The sequence below is a fragment of the Sminthopsis crassicaudata genome, chromosome 2 (assembly GCF_048593235.1).
Source record: "Sminthopsis crassicaudata isolate SCR6 chromosome 2, ASM4859323v1, whole genome shotgun sequence".
Lineage (NCBI taxonomy): Eukaryota > Metazoa > Chordata > Mammalia > Dasyuromorphia > Dasyuridae > Sminthopsis > Sminthopsis crassicaudata.
In genome coordinates, this window is record NC_133618.1 from 332,213,958 (window position 1) to 332,236,050 (window position 22,093).

The window sequence follows — 22,093 nt, forward strand, 5'->3', positions numbered from 1 at the left end:
TGCATACCTCTTCAACAATGAGATGAAACAAATCAGTTCCAATTGACCAGTAATGAATTGAACCAGCTACACTTAGCGAAAGAACTCAGGGAAATGAGTGTGAACCACTACATAGAATTCCCAATCTCTCTATTTTTGTCCACCTGCATTTTTGATTTCCTTCACAGGTAATGGTACACTATTTCAAAGTCTGATTCTTCTTGTGCAGCAAAATAACTGTATGGCCTTGTAAACATATATTGTATTTAACATATACTTTAAAATATTTAATATGTATTGGTCTACCTGCCATCTGGAGGAGGAGGTAGAGGGAAGGAAGGGAAAAGTTGAAACAAAAGGTTGTGCAACTGTCAATGCTGAAAAATTACCCATGCATATATCTTGTAAATAAAAAGCTATAATAAAAAATACTTTGATTAAAAAATTCCACATAGAATTCTTTCCTAAATATTCTTTTTAGTTTTAAAAAAATATTCCTTAGTATATGAAACCTTGCTTTTCCCAAGATATCTTCTTCCCTTAGAGCTGTTTTCTGAGGGTTAAAAGAACTTAGTCTTTATTTTGGAAGGGAAAATTAAGGAGCAAAAATCTATGATATGGAAGAGATTAATTTAATTTCTTCTTGCTTGCATTTAAATATTAAATCAGCAGTGTTTATTTTTAATAATAACTCTTGTTTTCAAAATATATGCAAAGATAGTTTTCAATATCGACCCTTATAAAACCTTGTATTCCAAATTTTTCTCCTCTCTTCTCCCTTCCTCTAGACAACAAGCAATCCAATATATATTAAACATGTGCAATTCTTCTGTACATATTTCCACATTTATCATGCTTCACAAGAAGAATCAGATCAACAAAAGAAAAAATAAAGAAAAAAAGCAAGCAAACAATAATAAAAAGGTGAAAATACTATGTTGTGATCCACATTCAGTCCCTATAGTCTTCTTTCTGGATGCAGATGTCTCTCTCTGTCAGCAGTCTATTGGAATTGGCCTGAATCACCTCATATTGAAAAGAGCCATGAGTTGATAATCACATAATTTTCTTTTTGCTGTGAACAATGATCTCCTGGTTCTGCTCATTTCACTTAGCATCAGTTCATGTAAGTCTCTCCAGGACTCTCTGAAATCATTCTGCTGGTTGTTTCTTACAGAATAACAATTTTCCATAACATTCATATACCACAACTTATTCAGCCATTCTCTAACTGATGGGCATCCACTCAGTTTCCAGTTTTTTGCCACTACAAAAAGGACTGCCACAAACATTTTTGCATATATATGGATTCCCTTTCCTTTTTTTATGATCTCTTTGGGATACAGACCCAGTTGGATCAGTGGATATGCACAGTTTGATAGCCCTTTTGACATCATTCCAAATTGCTGTGCAGAATCAGTTCATAATTTAACCAACAATGTATTAGTGTCCCAGTTTTCCCACATTCCCTCCAATATTTATCCTTATCTTTACCTGTCATCTTAGCCAATCTGAGATGTGTGTAGTGTTAGTTCAGAATTATTTTAATTTATATTTCTCTGATTAATAGTAAATCAGCAATATTTATTAAATACCTGCTGTGTCCTAGGGACAAGAGACACAAATACAAAGAATGAAATAATCCTTACTTGCAGTAATGATAGATGAACTTACATACAGCTAAGAAAAGCAGTAAAGCACTTTTCTAGATTTAACCTCCAGAATATATCTTTCTTAAATAGGACATTGTAAATAAAGTCATTAAAGGGTTTGAGGAAACTCTTCTATCTCATTATCTTCAAAAGAGAAAAGTAGAAATAAGCTAGTTGCAAGTATATTTCAATTTCTTAAATTCCATTTTAATAATCCATAGTAAATTCAGGGAAACTTTACTATGAAATTCCCCATGAAACACAAAATCCAGTAGAAGTTTTAAGTTCCTTTTTCAAAGATAATATTTGATTTGATTCTTGTATTTTCTTTTTCTATACAATCATCAAATCTTGAATAGGAAAAGAGGATTTTTACCTCTTAACAATTTTTATGACTTTTCTTCCTGACTCCTGATTGACCAGATAAAGAAAAGGGCAGAGACTCAAATTGATTCTGAATTGTCTCTTTTCTCATTTAAGCCTAATCAGAGATGAAAAAACCAAGCACTCTTGCCAATATTGAATTATCTGTACAATCACAAAGACAACCCTAATAGTTAAATTTTTCTGGGATCCACTCCAATTTTGGCTCAGGCACCACAAAATTAATTATTTGGGCTTTTTTCTGTCCTTTGTCACTGAAAGTTAACTCTTTCTCTCCACCCCCTTCTCTCCAATTTTAGGCTGTTGAAACTTACTGACTCTCCCCTTAACCCCACTTTACTTTTTTTATAGTGTTCTTTTTAATCCAGCACACAAGATTATTTCTGGTCTTCCTGAGTATAAAAATCCTGGTTTTCCATAGATCCTAGAATGATAGTGCCTGTGCATAAAAATAATGCAGTTTGTCTTTGGAGGGCACCATTGAACATAGCTATACAAGGCCACTCTTTATAGGATTGTCTTAGATCTTCCAAAAATAAACTGGGGAAAAAAACCAACAGAAATATCCAATGTTTGCAGGGGTTGAAAATGACACAAATAGAATCGATCTCCAAAATAGTTTCCACTTCTCATTGTAAGAAACAAGATATCTTACCAAGAATTCTACTGATACTCATCATTTAGCAGGAAATATTTATTTTACATTCTTTCAAGAATGGGGGCCTAGATTAGTAGACACACTTTTGCTAAGCAACTCCTACATCTACTTTCTTAATACCAGCAATAGATATGACAGACAACCATAGCCAGTGAAATATGCTATAAAAATTTCAGGCAGCCAAAGTTAATAGCCAAAACTGGAAAGGTACCTCCTCCTCTCCCCTCTGCAAAATGAGAGCCCATTATTGTTGGTGCAAAACTCTGATGCCAGTTATTAGAGATAGATAAACGTGAGATTTTTGTATCTGAAACTCTCATACTAGAGCCAGCTAATAGGAAACAGTTAGATGAAGATCAGTCTTCAAAAAAAGATATGTCAAATATAAATGAAATGATTTAATTTAGAGAAGATGGAGACATGAATGTTCATTCAATAGGATAAAAATTATGTGTCAACCAAATCTTTTCCATTTGGTTGATCATATACCTTTCAATTTAGATAGCCCAGGCTGAAGCCCAATCCTCACCAAGTCCTAATTTAAAGATTTCAAAATCTTCCAGCTGCATGTAGGACACATTGATGGCAAGATGAGGTGCATCAGAGTCAGAGAGAGCAATAATTTCTCGACCAACTCAGCAGAATTGCTGAAGAATTGATTCTGTACTCTGCTAATTCTTGTTTAATGAAGGCATTCCTCTGTTTCCTGTAGGTGGATTGTGAGAGAACCAGACTGCAGATATGAGGCATGTTTTATAGTTAATGATGTGTTCTCATGGGGATAAGTTGAGTTGGAAATTCCTCTAGAATACTCACTTCAAGATATCCAATAGACAATTGTTTTTAAAATTTTTTTTTTTATTATTGCTTTTTATTTACCAGATATATGCATGGGTAATTTTACAGCATTGACAATTGCCAAACCTTTTGTTCCAATTTTTCCCCTCCTTCTCCCCACCCCCTCCCCCAGATGGCAGGTTGACCAATACATGTTAAATTATAAATTAAATACAATATATGTATATGTGTCCAAACAGTTGTTTTGCTGTACAAAAAGAATCAGACTTTGAAATAGTGTACAATTAGCCTGTGAAGGAAATAAAAAATACAGGTAGACAAAAATAGAGGGATTGGGAATTCTATGTAGTAGTTCATAGTCATCTCCCAGAGTTCTTTCCCTGGGTGTAGCTGGTTCAATTCATTACTGGTCAATTGGAATGATTTGGTTCATCTCATTGTTGAAGAGGGCCACGTCCATCAGAATAGATCATCATATAGTAGTATTGTTGAAATATATAATGATCTCTTGGTCCTGCTCATTTCACTCAGCAGCAGTTCATGTAAATCTCTCCAGGCCTTTCTGAAATCATCCTGTTGGTTGTTTCTTACAGAACAATAATATTCCATAATATTCGTGTACCACAATTTATTCAGCCAATCTCCAACTGATGGGCATCCACGTAGTTTCCAGTTTCTGGCCACTACAAAGAGGGCTGCCACAAACATTCTTGTATATACAGGTCCCTTGCCCTTCTTTAAGATCTCTTTGGGATATAAGCCCAGCACAGTTTGATAACTTTTTGAGCATAGTTCCAAATTGCTCTCCAGAATGGCTGGATGTATTCACAGTTCTACCAACAATGTATCAGCGTCCCTGTTTTCCCACATCCCCTCCAACATTCTGCATTATCTTTCCCTGTCAATCTAGCCAATCTGACAGGTGTGTAGTGGTATCTCAGAGTTGTTTTAATTTGCATTTCTCTGATTAATAATGACTGGAGCATCTTTTCATATGGCTAGAAATAGTTTCAATTTCTTCATCTGAGAATTATCTGTTCCTGTCCTTTGACCATTTGTCAATTGGAGAATGGCTTGATTTCTTATAAATTAGGTCAATTCTCTATATATTTTGAAAATGAGGCCTTTATCAGAACCTTTGACTGTAAAAATGTTTTCTCAGCTTATTGTTTCCCTTATAATCTTATCTGCATTAGCTTTGTACAAAAACTTTTCAATTTGATATAATCAAATTTTCTATTTTGTGATCAATAATGATCTCTAGTTCTTCTTTGAATATAAATTTCTTCCTCTTCCACAGATCTGAGAGGTAAATTATTCTATGTTCCTCTAATTTATTTATAATCTCATTCTTTATGCCTAGATCATGAACCCATTTTGACCTGGTCTTGGTGTACAGTATTAAGTGTGGGTCAATACCTAGTTTCTGCCATATTAATTTCCAATTTTCCCAGCAATTTTTGTCAAACACTGAGTTCTTATCTCAAAAGCTGGGGTCTTTGGGTTTGTCAAACACTAGATTATTAAAGTTATTGATTATTTTGCCCTTTGAACTTAACCTATTCCGCTGTTCAACTAGTCTATTTCTTAGTCAATACCAAATGGTTTTGGTGACCGCTGCTTTATAATATAATTTTAGATCTGTTATAGCTAGGCCACCTTCATTGGATTTCTTTTTTTTTTTTTTTTTAATTCCCTTAAAATCCTTGACCTTTTGTTTTTCTATATGAACTTTGTTGTTATTTTTTCTAGGTCATTAAAATATACACAGTTGTTGATGGAGGATTAGAGTGTAGGAGAGTCTAGATCTAGATATATAAATGTGACCCCTCTAAAAAAAATAGAAGAATAATCTAACCCAGGGAAGCTGAGGTGGAGTCACCAAATAAGAAAGGACAGAGAGAAGAGAGAACAAGGCCCAGAAGAGACTTTTGTTGTATATATTCAGGGGTCAATCCGAAGAAGGAGACTGAGATTGAAAACTGTCAGACATCTATAGGAAGAGAACCAGTGAAGAATGTTGTTCAAAACTAAGCAAGCAAACAGAGAGAGAAAAGAGGTTCTAGGACAGGAAGGTCAAGAAGAATAAGGACTGAGAAAAGAACCATTCAGTTTTTTTCAGTTATGTAATTCTCAGCTAGATTAGAATGTGCTTGATTGACAAACTTGGCTTTTTGACTGTACTTAATGGGTAAGTTTCAGCTATGAAGCCTTTTTTTTTTTTTTCAGGCCATATAAAATTATTAAGAATCCCAAATCATGGGAAGTGGTTGTATCTAGCTTTCAGCTCATTATTATCTTCAGTTGTCTTTACAAGTAATTTCGTGAGCCTGACACTTCTGATCTAAGCTCTTGAGAATTTTTTTTTTTTTTTAATTTATAACAGGGCAAAGAATTTGTAAAAATGTGGAATAGAATATGTCAGTGAGGTAAAATGCCTTTAAACATCACCTTTTCAGTTGCCCTACAATAGAAGATAAAATAATGAGACATGCCTTTGGAATATCACTTATGCTGCTGTGCATGATTTATAGATTGTTGTAGGGTGAGACCAGAAGCAGGATGATGAGTGAAGAAACTTTGGTTGAAACAGGATTGGAAATCAGTGATGAAGACCTGAACTAAGAATAACTGTAGAAATATGTGAGAAGTAGAAATGACAAGGTTTGGAAATTGATCAGATATTTTGGGTAAGAGAGGGAGGAGTCAATGTCTGTTTGACATTGGAAAAAATAAGGAAATTCAGTAGAAAGTCAGGTTTCCCCATCCTTCCCCCTCCCCAACACCTTGAAAACTAATGAGTTTGTTTTTTTTTGTTTTTGTTTTTTGAAAATTTTAAGGTTTAAAATGCCTATAGGACATCTACTTCAATATGTTTCATAGATAGTTGGTAATGTAGGGCTGGCTAGAGCTTAGGAGAGACAGTAAGGCTGGACATATAAATCTGGGAGTTATCAACTTGAAATGATAATTATTTATATGTGAAGTGATGAAATCACCAAGAGAGTGTGTGTAGAGAGAGAAGAGAAAGGCTAGGACAAAACCTTTGCTAAGGGAGCAAGATATGGAACCATTAGTGATCTACTAGACTTGGTAAAAGAATCAAGAATCAATAGTGACACAAAAGCAGAAGAGAGAATATTGAGGAGGAGGTGGCCTTGATCTCCTGCATTGGGGAAAGGGGAGTTGATTTCTAGGTTCTTTCTAGCTTCTCATTCAATAATTTGCTTGACCACAGCATCATCAGTACTCATCTCTCTGTCTTATCTGCTAAATCAATGGTTCTCAAACTTTTTTGGACTCAGGACCCCTTTTAAATTCTTAAAAATTATTGAGGAACCCAAAGATAAAGGTTTTTATCCACTAGTACTTAAATATATTACAAATGAAATTGGATAAAACATTGAAATATTTATCTTAAAATAATATAACCATTACCAATATTACCAATGCTAATATTACCATTGTATGCTAGATGAGATTAACATTTTTATTTTAAAAAACCCTTTTTCCAAAGCAAAAAAATTGATGACTGATGTTGTTTTACATATTTTTGCAAATATCTTCAATTTCTCTCTTAATAGAAGGCAGCTGAATTCTCATATCTTCTGCAGATATTCTGCTTCTTTTTTAATATGTTGCTTTGAAGTTTATAAAGAAAATCTAGTTTCACACAGAAAAGTATTTGGGAAAAGGAATATTTTAATAGGAAGATATCTTCATACTATTGTTTTGAGAATAGTTTTTGCTGTCAGAAATCCCATACAACAGTTTTGGTGACTCCCAGAGATCTCCAGACCACACTTTGAGAGCCATTGTGTTAGGTTGAAATAGCATGCTGAAATTCCCCTACTTGTGGTATTTTATTGTTTTGCCAGTCTCCTGAAATACAGAAGAACTAGATTTCAATCCTGACTCTCACTTCCTAGCTATGCTGATAATTCTCTTCTCTTTAAGATTTCATGATGCTGTTTTCTTCTTGTTTTATTCTGTCTCCTTTGCTGGATTTCTTCAACATCATGTCCAGAAAGATAAAAGTCTTTGTTTTGAATCTTCTCTTTTTCCTCCATATTCATTTTATCAAAATCATTTTATCTCTTCAGCTGTCATTTTTATATGCAAATGATTCTTAAATTTACATGTCCAGCTCTCACTTCTCTACTCACCTTCACTTCTTTAACTATCTTCAACTATCTCAAATTACATGTCCCATAAATATCCTAAAGTAAACATGCCCCCAAACAACCTACTTATCTTTCCCTCTTTCTAACTTATTACTGGTGAAGATATCATCCACTAAGTCCCTATCCCTAGGTTTTAAAACTTTGCCATCTTCTACTCTTTACTTTCCTCACCACTACTACCTCCCACCTTTTTTTCTAATTAATCGTCTTATTTCTACTGACATAACATTTTTTAAAGTATGCTCACTTCTCTCCTCAGACACTGCAGTCTAGCCAGTAGAGAGGCACCTACTACAATAACTAGCTAATTGCCCTGCCTCAAGTCTCCCCTCCTCCCCCCCTCCAATTAATGCTCCACTTATCTGTCACATTGATCTTCCTAAAATATAAACATGACTATATCATTCCTCTGTTCAATAAACTCTAGTGGTTCCCAGTTATTTCTAGGATCAAACATATATATATATTATAAATGAGAGAGAGAAAGAGAGAGAGAGAGAGAGAGAGAGAGAATGTCAATCATCTGTTTAATTTTTCCTTTGAGATTGTAGGGTTTTTTGTTTTATTTTGTTTTGATTTTGCTCTTATCTTTACCATTCAACTCTGAACACCTTGATGTCTGGGATTTTTTTTATTTTTTTTATTTTTGACATCTTTTGCACTTTATCAGTGTCTGGCCCATTTGTTTAAATCATGTCTAACTTTTGTTATATTAATATTAGTGCCTAATATAGTATCATCTGTATCCACCAGGCACCTGCCATATATTTATTGGATTGAACTGAATGTATTTTGAAAATCTGAGCATTTATATTATGAACCCATTTGTATCTTTAGGAGTTTTCCATCTTTTCCCTTTTAGAATCATATTTGAATCACCTATACCATTAGAATTGTCTTCCACTTGTAAAACCTCAGTTGATAATTCATGTTTTTCCTGAAGTTTTTGAAATCAGCTTTCTTCTGAAGGTATTTATCATACACATTTATATATTCCTTCTTGGCTCATATGAATTATGATACTTAACCTTTCTCTCCGATTGACTCTTGTAAAATGGGAAAAATAAATAAAATATTCCACTGTTTGCTTTATTGAAAAGCAATGTGATTAAGTAAATAAGGCTAGAAACAGAGGTGGAAGGACTTTGAATCCAGAAGAAAAAGGAGGATAGCTTTCATAATCCAGTTGTCAGTAATATTTATTAAGCATTTCTATATTAAGTAGACATTGCAACAGTGTTTTCTATTTCATTGACGAGATTGTAGTATAAAGATTGCTTGCTACATGTATAATCTGTAACCTAATTTAACTTAAATGTCATTCTTCTCTAATGATAGATTATGCCATGAAGAGTGATCGTGTTTCCTGGCATTTAAACTGTCAATATTTTTATAATTAGTTTATAAATGAAATAGGCAGCTAGGTGGTATAGTGGATAGAACGCTAGATCTGGAATCAGGAAGACTCATCTTTGTGAGTTCAAAATCCAGCCTCAGACATTATTTGACTGTGTGATCCTGGGTATCCACTTAACTCTATTTGTCTCAGTTTCCTCATCTATAAAATGACTTTGAGAAGGAAAAGGCAAACACTCCAGTATCTTATATGAAAAAAACAACATAATTGGAGTCACAAAGAGATAGAAAGGACCAATAGCAACTAAGCAACAACATAAATAAGGTGGATTTACCAAGTAATATTTTTGTTATTATAATTCTATTAGAGACTTTAAGGCAGCTGATGTAAAAGTATGGTCTTTGGATTTAGAAATGTGTACTTAGTTTCTAATATTTCCTCTGCCTTCAATAAGTTGTTTAATTCTCACAAGTCACTTAACATCCTTGCATCTAATTTTCTCTTATGTAAAATGAGAAGGACTGGATGATCCCTTCTAACTCTAAAAGTTTTCAATTCTATGGTTATGCAAGAATGTTCTGCATGGCTGATGTATTTCCATGTCAATTTTCTAATATTGAGATTAGGATGAACAAATTACATTGATCCTTTTTCTTCCCATTTCCTTCCCTCCAAAAAAAATCTTTCTTATAATCATTCATTAGCACGCCTTGAAATAACACAACTGAAATAGATACATGTATTGGGGATTTGCATCTAGATCCTTTTTTTCATTTGCAGTGATCCTTTTTTTTCTGCCCCCTAGCTGAGGCAGATGGGTGCCCTGTAGATAGAGTGTGGGGCCTGGAGTCAGGAAAACTTAGGTTCAAATTCAATTCCAAATAGTTGCCTGTATTTGGGTAAATCATTTAACCCTATCTGTCTCAGTTTCCTCAAGTGTGAAATAGGAATAACAGCATCTACTTTGAAGGGTTGTTATGAGAATCACATGAAACATTTGCAAAGTACAGTTCCTGGCACATAAGCTAATATAAAAATGCTTATTCCCTTCCTTTTATCTTCTTCCCTCCTTTCTCCTGCATTTTTTTTTTTTTAAACCATCCACATGGGGAGTATGGTATGGGACTTTGGCTGTTCAAAGGAAGAGCAAGGACATTAATCAGTAGTCAATCAACTTATGTGCCAGTCCTGTGCTAGTTGATAAGATACAAATACAAAGGTGATATAATATCTACTCCCATAGAACTCACATGATAAGAAGGAGGGATGAAATGTGGCAATGAAAGGAAGTATTCAGCAGGAAATATCTTCTGCTGAAGACCTCTTTTTGCCCAAGAAATTTTTATGCAGCCTTGGCTTTATGGATATATAAAATAAATAAATCAAACACTTACTTATAATAAAGCATAAATAAATTTATTTTAAAGCAATTTTTGGCATACATATAATTTTACCATTTATTAAAGACAAAAGCAAATTTGCATACTAAATAGTTGTACTTATTTTTATTTTTACATAAAGAAATAAATCTTGGTAAAATATTTAATATGTTTTGCTGTTGTCAATTTTTTTTGAGATTTCCCCATATTCAATTACATGACTCTGTAAGGGGTTGTGACCCCCAGTTTAAGAAGGTTTGACTTGGGTCAGCTAGATGATGCAGGGGATAGAGTACCACCCCTGAACATTGGATTACTTGTTGTGGTGGGGGGGAGGGAAGGAGGAAGGAGAAGAGGGAGAAAAATCTGAATCACAAGGTTTTGCAAACGTGAATGTTGAAAACTGTCTTTGCATTTATTTGGAAAAATAAAGCACTATTTAAAAAAAAAAAAAAAAAAAAGGAGAAGAGAGAGTCCTGACTGTGTTCAAATACTGCCTTCAACACTGTGACCATAGACCAAGTTGCTTAATTTCTGAATTCACTTTTTTCTTTTACAAAAGGAGGTGCTTAGCTTAGGGGTCCTCTGAGGACCTTTTCCCACCTATATCTAGAATTCTTTGATTGGTCTTATTTAATGCCCCCATACAGCATGAGTGCAATGGATACTAAAGCAAGCTGAAAAAGACGAGGGTAGTAGCTATCAATGCCCATATAGAATTAAAATTTCCAGATGGAGGGAGAAGTTCTTAGTTGGATTCTTGGTACATCCTGGTCCCGTAAGCTTTCCCCATCCCCCCCCCCACTTCCCCCCTCAAAAAAAAAAAACAAACAAACTTACATATTGGATAGTCTATATAGGAGGGCTGTATATAGAAGAGTGTAATTATAGTTATTTGAAGGATATGGTGGTCAATGCAGGAGATAGGAAAGCAAAAATTTATTTAAGAAAATATAACTATAATATGCCAATCCCTTTTTCTTTTTCCCTCTTTCCCCCAACATACAGACATAGAGTCATCAACTTTGATATATGCTTAAGATATGTATCATTTTAATGGCCTTTTAAATATGGATTTATCTAAAGTTAGATTAGCTTTTCTATATGATAAAAAAAAAATCTATCCAATTTGGCTTTTCTATATATTAAGGTTAGACATAAATACTCCATGGAAATTGACCTCTAAGATCCTACTTAATATATGTCTATTTTGTCCCTGATTTTATCCTATCAGTTTATGATGAAATAAGGAGAAAAGAGACTATGGAAGTAACCTTCCTGCTGTCTTCATGTTTATAACAATAAAGTGTGTTCTCAGATCCATGATTTTGACATCTCTATCATACAGCTGACTGCTGCTAAAATAAACTTAAGGGATATGGTTTTATTTTGCTTTCAAATCATTTTCCAGAAACTGCCCATCCAATTCAAAAAGAGATTAAGAACTGATTTTTTTTTTTACAGCCTTAACAGTGGTATACTAGGAGATGCCTCATTTATGAGTATATATATATATGTTTATGACCATAAATTGGGTAATTGTGCACCTAAGTGCTCTATTCCTTGTATCATTACCCAGCTTGTGCATATACAAATGAAGGCTTTTTCATGTACCTTCTGCAGTTTGGGACACTTATGATTTAAATAGGAAGCAATATGTTTTTCTTCTGGTAGCTGGTTATTTTTTATTCATGCATCTGTTCCTGGTCAGTGATAATACATATTAATTTAGAGGAAAAATATAAAATATATCCACTAATGGTGCCTTTAACTCTTTAAAAAAAAATAGCCATCTGCTTTGCTGAACAGATGTTCTATGTGGCCCAAGTACTTAGTAGTTCTTTCTGCTTTTTTGGCTACATAAGAAATATTGAAAAAGCTATAAGAGTTTTGTTATCTTTTTAAGCCTTTGATTATAAGTTTGGAAGTTTCCAATCAACTGTGATAAAATATTTTCCTTAACTTAATGGTGGTGATGGTGGTAAAACATTGATACATTTTATATCCAATTTTCCTTTGTAAAGTGACTAATTAGTCCAGTAATTCAATGAATTTGGAAGTCACTTTTTGTATTAATAAATTGAATAATATACTAAGGTAACTTATTATGGAATTACAACCTAATATCAATTTGTAGGGTGGCCACCAAGTGAAAACCACTCTTAGTAACTTCTCTAATTTGTTTAATTGGGTATTTCTTTATTATTTTGAATAGGTAATAACATATAATATTGGACTGTGATGGAGAGTCCCAATTTAAAAGTGGGGAAATGGTTGAAAATGAAAAATGAAAAAAAAATCAAATACTTATCTGCTGATGTGGAACTAGGAATTGGTTCTACTTGTAAATGTAGTTATACATTCCATAATCACTGCATTATTTAGTGCAGAAAGGCTATTGAATCCAATCTTATACCTTAGTATAGTTTTGGAGCCTTCCTTACCACATTCATATCAGACTAATTTGGGCTCTCCTTGATATGTTATATTTAAAAGGGCTGTATTGCATCCCTGTTTTAGCATGTTCCTGTGTTCTCTTGGGCAATTATTTAATTGCTGTGCACTCATTTGTTAATGGGCCTTACAAATTTTTATCCCACTGGATTTTGATAGTATTGATTATTTTATATAAAATTCTTCATGATTTCCTGAAGGACAAAAGCTAATTTACAACAGACATTATTAGAGTTATGCTAGAACAGTAGTTTTGAATTGAGTTCCATTTATAGATGTGTGAAAGATATTTAATGCTGCAGAGACTTTGCCTTCTTACCTCCTGATATTATTTCTTATCACATTCACATTTAGATAATGAAAGTAATTGCCCCTGCTGAGCACAAACAAGTTACTAGTTTATAACAGTACAATAACACTTTTGGTTTTTAGTGGTATAGTTAGCTTTCTCATTTTACAGATTTAAGTGACTCTAGGAGAGATTAATAATGGTGTCACATTACTAGAGAGAATCTGCATCAAAATTTGGATCCATATCTTCTTGACTTCATGCCCGCTTCGTTCTCACTAGTCCATGTTATTTCTGGATCCTCATGGTTAATTCAGAATTGTGTATGACCTCTGGGAGAATAGATGTGTTAGACTGGGGGTGGGGTGGGGTGGGGAGAAAGATAGTCAAAGCAGTTCTTTGGGAATAGTGAGAAAGTTGAAAATTATTCTTTGCTTCTTTAAGAACACAACTATATTAGGATATTCCTTTCTATTTTAATCCAACTTTGCTCCTAATGTTGTCTACCTAAGAAGAGAGAAATTTATTAACAGTTTTTATTATACTGTTTGATATAGTGATTTTCAGAGTTATTAATAACTCTTAGCAAAATATGAATGTATCGTTGCATAATTTGTTATCTAAATGAGTATATTTTGTTTCTTATCCTGTAGGATACCAGAAGGTCCCATGGAGCAGGGACCAGCTGCAGGAAGGGTACGTGCTTTAGAAGAACAGCTCTTAAAAGCCAAAGAACAGATAGAAAATTATAAGAAGCAAACCAGAAATGGTTGGTGACTATACCACTTTTAATTTTTGCTTTATCACAAATATTTGAAATTTTCTGCTCAGCCAAGTTTTGGAAATGCTGATATTCTTATGCTCTTCAATAGCAGGTCTAGGAAAGGATCATGAAATACTGAGGAGGAGGATTGAAAATGGAGCAAAGGAACTCTGGTTTTTTCTCCAGAGTGAATTGAAGAAATTGAAAAATTTAGAAGGAAGTCAACTCCAAAGACATGTGGATGAATTTCTATTTGATTTGGGTCATCAGGAAAGGTACTCTTTTTTTTTTTTTTTTTTTTTTTCCGGTTTTGAGAATACTGATATCAGAATGGGACACAAATATTATTGTATATTAAATGAGTCCATGTTTGAGATAATGATATCATTGATTTTAGATTTCATTTTAATAGAATGTGCTACATGAATTAAACATAACATAGGAAAAAATTTTTAAACTGTATTTCTTAAAATCTTTTAAAAGTTAAATGCTCATATTGTTGATGATAATAACCAACAAGCTAAAACATTTTTCTTTGTAATTTCATTTCAAATCTCTTTCATAACGGTTTAATTTTAAGAGAATGCTATTTTTGTTGGATTATAATACTTTTCAGTATTTACTGACAATGAAAATTTTTAAAAGAAATATTAAAAATTTGAAAATAGCTTTTTGTTGCTAATTAAAAGTTAATGGCAGATTTTGAATTAAAAATTTCCACAGCATCGTATTAATTACCTTTTTCTTTGTGTGGTAGAAATCGAAACTAGTTATGAGTGACTAAATATGATTCTTATTTGCTATTCATATAGGTAAAAAAATAACAAAATTTTTCTTGGACAAAAGTTTTAAAATATGGAACAAAATAAATCTATTATCCATCATAAATACAGTGATGCTTGTCCTTGGACCTCTTATTTTCAAAAAGTTATATTCCCAATAGTATTCCAATAATAATTACTTTCTTATTAGTGAACAGTAAAAGAAATATTGTATTTACACTTCATACTCTTGTGAAGGAGGAAAAGCACTTTTCTAAACAAGAGAGCCATATATACTAATGTCAACAATATTATTAGAAATTAAAAAAACCATTCCTTTGTTTTAATAGAAAAGGCAAAGAATTGTCACTTCATGGACATTTTTTTCTTTGTGCTAATAATTCTGCAGAATTATTTAAAGTGAGAATTTCAAATGGATTTAATTAATTTCAATAAATATTTTCTACATATCTAATGAATGAAGCCCTGATGCAGTGGAGGCAATGCTGGATTTGGAATTAAATTTGAATCTCTGTTCTACTCCTGATATTATCTATGCATCCTTAGACAAATTATTTAACTTCTGGACCTCAGTTTCTTCATCTATAAAGGAAAGATATTGTACTAGATGATCTCATAAGTTCTCTTTTAGCTTGGAAAACTATGATCATTTTTGAAAGTAGCTGGTGGTACAGTAACAGGGTAATAGGCCTGGAACCAGCAAAACCTGAGCTTAAATCCAACCTTCAAATATTTACTTGCTGGTTGGTCCTCAGGAAGTTAATCTTTGCTTTAGTTTCAACTCTAAATTGGGGTTAAGAGTAGCTCCTACTTCACAGGATTCTTTTGAGCATTAAAGGAAATCATATTGTAAAAAGCACTTAATGAAGTGCCTGGCATATAGTAGGCATTATATACTTATTAGCTAGATATTATTACCTTATCCTAATATATATGTTCCCCGAAACATTTTGAGATTGATTGTGTGACATGGGAGACTGACATAGGACCACCCAGCATATTGTGGCTTCATCAAAGAAGGTAGATGAGCAAAGTGGAATTGAAGTAGCTCAGAAGAAACAGGAGATGTGGAAATTTAGAGCCCGGACCTGTGGCAGAGCATTCCAAGCTCATACTGGTCTACTTAGCCACAGTTACACAGAATGTTACTTAACTCTAACAAAGTAATATCATTTGGGGCCTTTTCAATAATGAAGAACAACAACCAAATAATATTTGTGAGGCACCGTGCTAAGCATGGGATTTAGACATATGATTATGAGAGATGGAACATGAAAACTAAACAACACACTTGAAAAACCCACAAAAGCCTGAATTAACATCTGGCCTCAGACACTTATTAGCTTTGTGACACAGGGTAAATTGTTTTACTTTATTGACTTTTAGTTTCCCCTTCCAGAAAAGTAGAACATTCAGTGACCAATAAAGTTCCTTCTAGCTCTAAATCTATGGTAATGTCACATATTAGAAAAGTTTAATTTAAATTCTTAGCACTACTTTTATTTTTTATCTACAGCACAGTACCAACTGTTAGCAGACTTTTCCAGTACCTGTAATATTCTTTCATATTATATCATATAAAATATGATATCATATCTTATATAAGAGCTAAACAGATTTTCAGCAAGGGCATTCATAGTAGAATTCTTGTTCTTGTTCTGATTTTTATGTTGAATTTTCAACTTGAAAGTTAGTTGTATGATAAATTTGTTTATACTTTTTGTATAATTCTAAAAATTTGGTTATTTATTTTAGGTTGTTGATATATCAGGAAACATTTCTTAAAGAATGGTCATGGGGAGAGGAGAGAGAAAAATTTGGAACACAGGGTATTGAAAAAGTGAATGTTGAAAACAAATTTTTGCATGTATTTGGAAAAATTAAAAGCTGTTATAAAATAATCATGTATTTGAATTAGTAACTATTTTCTAACACCTTTATTTGACAAAAACTGCAGTGAACTGGCTTTCTCCTACCTTTCTTGTTTTCATGTACTCTATTCTCCTTCATATACTCTGTGATCCAGTGTTCTAGGCTCCCTGCTGTTCCTCACATGAGATATCCATCTCTTGATTGCAGGTACTTTCATTGGCTGTTCCTTCATTTGTGGAATTTTCTCCCTTCTCTACTCCTTCTCCTGGATTTCCTGGCTCTTTCAAGTTCCATCTTCTGGGAAAAGCCATTCTCATTCCCCTTTAGTGCTGGAGTCTTCCCTCTCTTTATTACCTATAGTTTATGATATATACATATATATATATATATATATATTTTTTTTTTTTTTTTTTTTTTTTTTTTTTTAATGTTTACATAGTTGCCTGTTGTTTTCCCCTATTAGACTTGGAGAGCCTTGAAATCAGGAATGGGTTTTTTTTGCCTTTTTTTTTTTTTTTTTTTTTGTAGGCACTTGAGTGCTTTTTTACTTAGCTTGACATAAATAAACTTGTATCATACGCATCTTTATGCATCACTGCAAAGTTGATAGAGATATTACCAGTTTTGCAAATTTAATCAAGTTGAAAAGCACTAGGGAAGCTTAGCAAAGGAAAGCTTTGGAGACTTCTTTTTCAAAAAGAAGTAAAAATATCTAGTTTACTTCCAACTTTGTATTTTCATATGAAGGAGCACCGAGGTGATAGAATCGATAAAATACCAGAGCTAGAATGAGGAAGACTCATCTTCCTAATTTCGGATCTGGCATCATGTATTGCTTTGTGGCCCTGAGGAAGTCACTTTAGCCTGTTTTCCTTTGTTCCTCATCTGTAAAGTAAACTGGAAAAGGAAATGGGAAACCACTCCAGTATCCCTGCCAAGAAAATCCCATATAAGTTCACAGAGTCAGGTCTATGACTGAAAATACTCAATAACAAAAATCTACATGTATAGCTCTCTATAAAACCAGGATCATTTTTCATGTTTTCATTATGATAGAAGATAATATCTCTTATTCTCAAGCCTTCTGTATTTCATGATGCCAAACATTTTTGATCCAGTTCTTTCTAGATTTTGAAGTGATGGATTCAGAAGGTTTTCATAAGAAACTTGCCTAAAGAGGAAGGAGGAGCAAAGCAACCCTATTAGAATGTCCATAGTCATCTTTGTTGCTTTTCTTTTTAGGGTAATAATGATATCTTGATCTCTGAAGTCATACATTCATTGAATAAAAAAAAAAAAATCTATATTAATATTTTAGTCTTCTACTACTCTAAAACTTGAACTTAGGGCATAAGCCACTTGATTCACTATTTTTTACCACTCATCATATCTTTATCAGAATTAGCTATTATTAATTTTGACCAGTTCTTTAAATTTGACCAGTTCGTTCTTTTAAACATATAATCATTTATTTTTGTTGTTTAGTTATTTCTGTTGTGTCCCACACTTTGTGACCTCATTTGGGTTTTTTTGCTTGATCCTAGATTATTTTAAAAAATTTTAATATTGTTTTCCCAATAGCATGTAAAACAAATTTATCACTTATTTTTATATTAAAAAAAATTCAAATTCTCTCCCTCTTTTCATCTCATTTCTCCCCTCATTCAGAAGGCAAGCCATATATCATCATTTCATATATGTATGCAATCAGGGTGGAAAGAGAACAAAAGTTTATATAAGAGAGAAAATAGGATGGAGGGAAATATAGAACTAGTAATCATAACTGTTAATGTGACTGGGAAGAATTCTCCTATAAAATAAAAGCAAATAGCAGAGTAGATTAAAAAACAGAATCCTACAATATGTTGTTTACAAGAAACATATTTGACATAGACACATACAGAGTAAAGGTAAAAGGCTGGAACAGAATTTATTATGCTTCAGATGAAATTTTAAAAAAGCAGGGATAGCAATTCTGATCTCAGATAAAGCAAAAGTAAAAATAGATCTTATTAAAAAGATGAGGGAAAATACATCTTGATAGATAAATAATGACGTAACAACAATACTCAAATGTGTATGTACAAAGTGATAGAACAGACAAATTCCTAGAGAAGATTTTAAGCCAGTTACAGGAAGAATTAGAGAGCAAAATTATTCATATGGGGGACATCAACCTTTCCCTCTCAGAATCAGACAAATCTAATCACAAACAAGAAACTAAGGAGGTTAATAGGATCCTAGAAAACCTATATATGATAAACCTGTGGAGAAAATTGAATAGGGACAGGAAGGAATATACCTTTTTCTCAGCAGTAAATGGCATCTACACAAAAACTGACCATGTATTAGAGCATAAAAACCTCATAATCAAATACAAAAAGGCAGAAATAGTAAGTGCTTTCTTTTCAAATCACAATGCAATAAAAATTATATTCAATAAAAGACCAGAGATAAAGCTCTAGTAATGATATTGCTTGGTCATAGGATATTTATGATTTTATAGCCCTTTGGGTATGGTTCCAAATTGATCTCTAGAATGATTGAATCAGTATACTACTTCACCAACAGTACTTTTTTTTTTTTTAATTATAGCTTTTTATTTCCCAGATATATGCATGGGTAATTTTTCTGCATTGACAATTGCCAAACCATTGTTCCAATTTTTCCCTTCCTTCCCCACTCCCCCTCCCCCAGATGGCAGGTTGACCAATACATGTTAAATATGTTAAAGTATATATTAAATACAATATATGTATACATGTCCATACAGTTATTTTGCTGCACAAGAAGAATCAGACTTTGAAATAGTGTACAATTAGCCTGTGAAGGAAATAAAAAAATGCAGGCGGACAAAAATAGAAGGGTTGGGAATTCTATGTAGTGGTTCATAGTCATCTCCCAGAGTTCTTTTGCTGGGTGTAGCTGGTTCAATTCACTACTGCTCTATTGGAACTGATTTGGTTCATCTCATTATTGAAGAGGTCCACGTCCGTCAGAATTGATCATTATATAGTATTGTTGTTGAAGTATATAATGATCTCCTGGTCCTGCTCATTTCATTCAGCATCAGTTCATGTAAGTCTCTCCAGGCCTTTCTGAAATCATCCTGACCAACAGTACATTCTTGTCTTAAATTTTCCACATCCTCCCCAACATTTGTCATTTTCCTTTTCTGTCATATAAGCCAATATGATAGGTGTGAGATGATAGTTTGGTTTTTTAAAATTGTGTTTCTCTATTCAGTAGTGATTTAGTACATTTTTTCATATAATAATTTTGAGTATTTTATCTGAAAACTGCTCATATCCTTTGATTTTATCAAATGAGGAATGCCTCGTTTCTACAAATTTGCTTAAGTTCTCTATATTTGTTAAATGATGTCTTTATTAGAGAAATTTGCAAAAAAAAAATTTCAGTTATGATTACTGTTTATATCACTCTTCTCTCCTTTTAACCTGTCTTCTCAAAAGTATTTTGCTTTTGAATTTTTTTATCTCTCCCAGTTTATGTTCTTTTTTTAAAAAAAAAAAATCAATCTCTCCTCTCTTTCCCTTTCTCTTATTCCCTTCCTTTTTTACTTTCCTAGATGGTAACTTAAATTTCTCTTTGAGCTAATTCTAGTAAGAGTAAAGTTCAAGTATTGAACTCTTGTCCCACCTTCCCCTCTATTATAAAAGCTGTTTTGTGACTCTTTTATGTGAGAAAATTTATCCCATTCTACCTCTTCTTTTCTCCTAGTGGGTTCTTCTTTTTTCTTTCCTTTCTTTCTTTCTTTCTTTCTTTTTTTTTTTTTTTTAGATATGACATCATATTTAATATATACTCTTGCCCTCTGCCTTTGTATATCCCAATAATGAGAGTTAAGAATTACAAGTGTCATCTTCCTATGTGGGAAGTTTTGCCTGTTCGAATCCCTTAATCATTTCATTTTCCTATTTACCTTTTTATGCTTCTCTTAAATTTGTATTTGAGTCCATATTTTCTCTTAACTCTTTTCATCAGAAATACTCGCAGATTTTTTATTTCATGAAATGTCTATTTTCCCTCAGTTTTGTTTTTTTTTTGAAAATGTGATTCTTGGTTGTAATCCTAGCTTTTTTGCTTTTTATAATATTACATTTGAAGCCCTCCTTTTCTTTGATATAGAAGCTAGTAAGTCTTATATTCTGACTGTGGCTCTACAATATTTTAATTATTTTTTTTCTGATTACTTGTAGTATTTTCTTCTTGCCCTTAAATTCTGGAATTTGACAGTAATATTCCTAGGAATTTTCATTTGGAGATCTCTTTCAGAAGATAATTAGTAGCTTCTTGCATTTTTTTTTTTTTTTTTTTTTTTTTTTTTTTTTTTTTTTTTTTTTTTTTTTTGGCCCTCTGATTCTAGAATATCAGGGCAGTTTTTCTTGATAATTTCTTGAAAGATGACAATAGCCTTCTTTTGATGATGGGTTTCAGATAGTCCAGTAATTCTTAAATCATTTCTCTTGGGTTTGTTATTAGGTCAGTTATTTATAGAATGAGATATTTTATATTTTATTCAATTCTTTTTGTTCTTTTGATATTGTTTGATAGTTCCACTTGCTCAATTCTAATTTTTAAGGAATTATTTTTTATGTGAGGTTTTTTCCATTTGGCCAATTCTGCTTTTGGCCTTTTTAAAGGATTTTTTTCCTTCCCCAAATTCCCCCCTACCCTGTTTTCATTTTACCATTTCTCTTTTTAAAGTCTTCTCTTCAGTAATTTTTTGTATATTTTTGTCCATTTTGGCCAATTCTGCTTTTCGAGGCATTTTTCACTTTATTGAATTGTTGTACCTCTTTTATCACTGGCCTATTTTAAAAAGGTGTTATTTGCTTCAGGTTTTGTGTGTGTGTGTGTGTGTGTGTGTGTACCTTCTTTATTGCTGACTTTTTTTTTTCATGGTTTTCTTACATTACTCTCATTTTTTTTTTCTATCTCTTTTACTTGATATTAAAAAAAAAAACAAAAAAAACCAAACAAACAAAAAAAAAAAACTTTTTGAGCTATTCCATTGCCTGAAAACAGTTTTGACTTTTTTTGTCTTCTTTTGAGTTTATCTTCCTTGTCAGGCTACTAACTTTCTATAGTCAGAATTTTTTTCTGCTGTGATCATTTTCCTAGCCTATATCTTAACTTTTAACACTATGCTATCATGAGGCTTTGCTTTCAAGATGGAGGGAACACTGTCCCAAACTTAATATTTTTTGTGCAGCTGTTTGGAGGGATAATTTGGGGGATCTGTCAGTTTTTGTTTTTTTCTAGGTGGTGGATTCTAGGGAGAAGTATGTTTATTATTTTCCTGGCCTGGGCTCTGGTCTGTGAATGTCCATAAGTACTCTTTTCTGCCCTGGAGCTCTGACCATCTCCCCTATGGCCAGAAGCTATGATGGGCTAGTGCTCCTTCTTGCCCTAGGCCTGAGACCCAGATTGATTATGAGCAATGAAACAGTCCTACCACCTGTGACCTCCTTGTGATCAGTGGTCTGACCCCCCGTGGGGGTTTAGAGCTTTAGAAACC

At 32.9% G+C, this 22,093-nt stretch overlaps 1 protein-coding gene across 4 annotated transcripts in view; it reads left to right on the forward strand.

Annotated features, from left to right (window-relative positions):
* The window catches only part of FUT8 (fucosyltransferase 8), a 442,206-nt gene that overhangs the window by 270,948 nt on the left and 149,165 nt on the right, over positions 1-22,093 (forward strand). For 3 of the 4 annotated variants that reach the window (XM_074290405.1, XM_074290406.1, XM_074290403.1), the window contains 2 exons: positions 13,788-13,903; positions 14,007-14,172. In XM_074290405.1, the coding sequence (XP_074146506.1) occupies positions 13,788-13,903; positions 14,007-14,172 (282 nt within the window). The remainder of the gene's footprint in view (positions 1-13,787; positions 13,904-14,006; positions 14,173-22,093) is intronic. The other variant, XM_074290407.1, reaches the window with a different exon arrangement.